The 5162-nt window shown below is 41.4% G+C and overlaps 1 protein-coding gene across 1 annotated transcript; it reads left to right on the forward strand.

The window, feature by feature from the left end:
• Positions 1 to 2873: 2873 nt before the first annotated feature.
• LOC131625247 (non-specific lipid transfer protein GPI-anchored 31-like) lies at positions 2874 to 4405 on the forward strand. The gene is made up of 3 exons (XM_058896132.1): positions 2874 to 3353; positions 3637 to 3663; positions 4021 to 4405. Exons 1-3 carry the CDS (start codon positions 3008 to 3010, stop codon positions 4209 to 4211), a joined length of 564 nt encoding a protein of 187 aa, XP_058752115.1. The 5' UTR covers positions 2874 to 3007; the 3' UTR covers positions 4212 to 4405.
• Positions 4406 to 5162: the final 757 nt, after the last annotated feature.

The following is a 5162-nucleotide window of genomic DNA, read 5'->3' on the forward strand; positions in this document are numbered from 1 at the left end:
AGGACCGAGTATGACTCCCGGTCTTGATCATCCAAATCATCGTCCTCCCAAGCATAGTATTTCGGAGGAGACGCAAAATGACCCTTCCACCAGAAAAACGGAAACGTCGTGCAGAACTCCCTTACTTCCTGTCCATATTCATCCCTCACTATCTCCCCCTCGGCATCCCGCTCGGCCACCATATCCGACACCGAAGAGTAGGCCGTTGGACTTAGGGGGCGGACAACGAAGTATCGATCCTTAAAACCCTTCACGGAATCAGTATACATTCCGAAGAGTTTACGCTCGGCATTCCTGAACGAAACCCAGCTGTACCGCCCGTTTGACGCCTGCCGTTGAACACGAAAACATCTTCCGAACAACGCAGACGTTGCGCCTATACCCAAATAATCACAAACAATCTCGAATGCCCGCATAAAAGCAAAAGCATTCGGATGAATTTGGGACGGCGCCAGGGATAGAAACGCCATAACTGAAACCTGAAAACCAGAGAAAGGTAACCGGAAGCCGAGCTCCCTAAACACGTAATCGTACATCGCAAACCCGTCCCCGGCAAACCGAGAGCATATGCGTTCGTCCGGAGACGGGCAACCTATTTGATAATTGGGCGGATCGCCTTCCCCCAGAACCTCAATTTCTGTAAACGCCCCATCCAGAGACGCGTTGTACCGAGAAACAACGGATAGAGCCTCCTCGGCTATCCAATCGGGCGCAACGATATGTTCATAACTGAATAACGGCATAGGGGAAACCCCTCCCTCGGCATCCGAACCAGGGGATCCCGTGTGAGCGCCTTCGGCCGAGGGAGTGCCATCTTCCTCAATAATTTCGACGTCGGAACTAGTTGCCGTCGAGCTGTCGGAGTCACTGGTCGTCGAGTCGGTGTCCGAGCCGGATCTTGAGGTAGCACTCGAATCTGATTCACCTGCACGCAGAAGGGAGAAGTGAATTCGATAGTCCATCAAATCCACCCTTCCACCGCAAGGCAAGCGAAAGGGTAGAGCAGGAGCAGCAGAGCCCCCGGCCAAACCCCCATCGAGGAACAACGCTCGTCAGCCGAGGACTCACGGATGACACGACGACGGGAAAGCTTATCTTAAGCAGTTTAACGCCAACGTACTCCGGCCTGCCAACCCACGCTGACTCCCGGGCATCGCTTAGATAACCCGGGGAGGCTGACGATGGCGAAGACCTCGAAAGCGAAACACAAATCCTATGAAAAATAGTAAAGCAACGACAGGCTAAACGAACTTACTTGCAGACATGATGTGGATGGCCGGGGAGAATCCTTCGCTAAGCAACGATCTTGATATGATGAACGAGCCGGGAAATTATTCTCCGAGGAACCCTTGATCGAAGCCGAGCAGATAAACAGAGAAAGGAAAACTCCCTTATGAGAGAATTCGCCCCCTTTTATAGGAAAAAGGCTCGGAAGGCGAAGCGTCACCTCTCCTGACAGGCGCCGCCTCCTAGACCCTAGGCCATCATTGCCTATGCCACGTCAGCGCGTGGTTCCCACGCGCGACGTTTCGCCCACCACTGGATTTTCCTCCGAGCGCGTCTGTGTAACGAGGACCGATCCACCGAGCAACCACGAGAATTGGGGTCCGAGCGTAGAAGCAAAGTCACAGCTTCTTAACCAGAAAACTCCGACTTGGGGGGCTCCTGTTCTGGACTAGGCCAAGGCTAGGCCCAACACCGCTTTCGGCCCAATAAGCCTCAGAGGCCCATGAATAGTTCATTGCCTTCCCGACACGCCTTGCTCGGCACTAACACCCTACCCGGAGCAGACGACTTCGCTCGGCGTTAACTCTCCCCCGGACGTCATCCTTGCCGAGGACCCTGCTCCACGCAGGGCTCTTTCATATCCAATCCTCCGAGTAACTCGGATCCCACGTGGCTTCTAAAGGACCGCGTCTTCCCTTGGACTTCGGAGCGGTTAACCAGGACAGAAGGCGTACACGCACCTCCGATATTTCCGCTCAGGAAACCTGACAGTCTCCTAGTTGGGCTTGGGAATCCAACCCAATAGCGAGATCATGGCCCAGCGCTGGGGGCTATATATACCCTCTTTGACTAGAGGGTCAGGTATTCAATTCTCTTCTAACCTTAGCTAGTACTTGCTCTCCTTTGCTCATCTACTCACTTTGGCATCGGAGTACCTTGCAGGTACACCCCCCCTCTCACTTCACGAAGACCAGCATCCGAGCAGGCCTTGACGATTCTTCTGATCAGGTACGATCATAAACCTTTTAGAAAATGAGATTTGGATAAAACGAGGGGGCGCTTTCCTATGGTGGATTTGATCTTCTAGTACAACCGAGAAGGAACTGGCCTGGAAAGTTATAACTTCAACGGTCACATCAATGAAAAAATGAATAGTGATGTGAGAGTTAGAATAAATTTGAATAGATGAGAATAACACACTTTTCTCTTATATAATGAGAGCATTTTAAGTTTAATAGAGAGAATACAACATACAATCCAATGTCCGATTAATCTGGATGATCGACGATGCTTCATAGACAAACTTGTCTAGTCTAGACGATAATAAAAGAACATTTATTTTGTTTCTTCCATGCATTTTCTTACTACAATTAGGAGTCTTTGAATCCGCGCCTTGCGAGTTACTTAGAACAAATAATATATTTAGTTAAATATTTTAAATTATCAACGATTATAATTTATTGATAATATAAAATTTCTTTAGACCATCGATTTTAATTAAATTCAAATATTAATGATGGTTAAATTTAGAAGGTATTTTAATTAATTTCAAATATTAATGATGGTTAAATTTAGAAGGTATTTTAAATAATTTCAAATATTAATAATGGTTAAATTTCACATAACAAGATAAATAGTACCCTAGACTTGTTACACATACACAGTTATCACACACTGATTCATTCTCTTAAAAAAAACCCTCTTTTTATTGCAACTTTTTTCAAAACTCCAAAACCAAAACCCCTCATTACTCATTCCTCTATCCATTCTCTCTTTCACCATGGCACCAAACTTTCCACTCATTCTCTGCATTTTCACCATCTTTGCCATCCATTTCACCAACGCCGCTTCATCTTCACACCATGCTCCATCACCCTCTGTTGACTGTTCAACCCTTGTTCTCACCATGGCTGATTGTTTGTCATTTGTCACAAATGACAGTACCATATCCAAACCAGAAGGAACATGCTGTTCTGGCTTGAAAACTGTCTTGAAAAGTGCTCCTTCTTGTCTCTGTGAAGCCTTCAAAAGCAGTGCTCAGTTTGGTGTTGTTTTGAATGTTTCAAAGGCCTTGACTCTTCCTTCTGCTTGCAAAGTCTCTGCTCCTTCTCTCTCTAACTGTGGATGTGAGTTCTTCTTTTTGGATTTTCTGTATAACCCAGATGAGGGTATTTGTATTTCACCATAAAGTTTGGTTTTTTATAGTTTCTGTTTAAGAAAAGTTTATGTTTTTCTTAATCCTAGGTTTATGTTTTGTTTCACTTTTCTTGTTTTTCTGTATAACTCTGATTTAGGTTGTTTTTTTGTTATTTTTTATGATGAAGAAAAGTTTTTTTTTTTTTTTATTTTAAATTTAATTTTAGGTTTGTGACATGATATTAATGAAACATTGTTGTTTTTGTTTTGCAGTGTCTGTTACCCCTGCTGCTGCTCCTGGTATGATTCCTTATGTAACACATTTTGAAGCTTTATGCAATTTACAAATATATGGTTTTGAAGTTTTGTCTTGAATTTATTATTTCCAGATTGAAGATAGAGGGTTATATGTGTTTGATTGATATAAATATAAAGGTTTTAAAAAACAGTCCGCGACCCTGAAACTGGCATGACAAAACATACCGATATCGATACTCTTATACCAATATTTGTTTTTTCTTATGTTGCTAGTTGTTAACAATTTATATTTTTATGTTTTATATTTGGTTCAATCACTTTTTTGATACATGTTACTATGTTTTCATATGATTTGGTTTCTCTAATTTGGATCATCATGGTGTAAAAATGAATTTCTAGGTGTAATTGTCTCCCCAGCATCTTCTCCTACTGCTGAAGCTGAAGCACCAGGTGTAGCCACCACTCCTGTGCTTCCATCTAGAGTACCGGCAGCCGCGCCGACTGCCAAGAGCGCGGCAGCATCAGCATTGCTCCCTATTTCAGCAGGATCCATTCTTGTTTGTCTCTTATCTCTATTCTCAAGCCTTTGAGTATTTGAGCAGCCATGTCTAGTTTCATTGAGAGTAGGAAGGTTATGACATGAGGGATTATTTTGAGTTTTGATGTTTTTTTGAGTATTATTGATTTATTGTTACCATAAGAGTTATTTTTATTGTGGGTGTAACTTGAACCTATTCATGTATATTTATTTATGAGTAATGAATTTTGCATTTTTATTATTTTATGTTAAATTGTTGATAGTGATGTATTGTTATGGGTGTGAATGTGATCTATTTGAGTTGTTGTTGACAAGTACATGTGTGAAGAGACACAAGGGAATGACATGTTACATGGTGTTGTGGTTGAACTCTTATCTAGTAACATGTCTCACATGATGGAATGGAAGGTGTTTTTCATGGTGGCCCTGGACACCACAAGTTCACAACGAGTCAATATCCTCTCTATTTTCTTCCTTCTCCATTTTGTGCATTACTAAAGTTTTAAGAATATAAATGTAATAATGTGATAATTGATATATCAATTTATTTTTTATACAATACAAATGTCTTTAAAACGAAGTGAGATCATCTCTATTTCTTCAAAGAAATTGAGAGTGCCATTACTAAAGTTTTTTATGTATAAAAATTCAAATATGTAAAATATATGTCATATTTTTCAATAATATAAATGTTTTGTACTCCCAAACTTTAGTAATGGTACTCTCCATTTCTGTGAAGGAATGAAAAAGATCTCAACTCCATGGAAAGAACAAATGGAGAGGATCCTCACTTGTTCAGAGCCTCCTTCATGATGATTGATGAGTAAATGATTTTTAATTATAATTTTATTGACTTTAAATTTATTTCTGAAAATATTAGTATGATTTGTAAATGTTACTAGTAAATGCAAAATGAATCTACTACATTCAAAATTATGATTTTATGGTGTGGTATTTGTTGGCCACAAATAATGTGTTGTATAACTAGAAATGGAATACTTAG

The sequence above is a fragment of the Vicia villosa genome, linkage group LG1, assembly GCF_029867415.1.
Source record: "Vicia villosa cultivar HV-30 ecotype Madison, WI linkage group LG1, Vvil1.0, whole genome shotgun sequence".
NCBI lineage: Eukaryota > Viridiplantae > Streptophyta > Magnoliopsida > Fabales > Fabaceae > Vicia > Vicia villosa.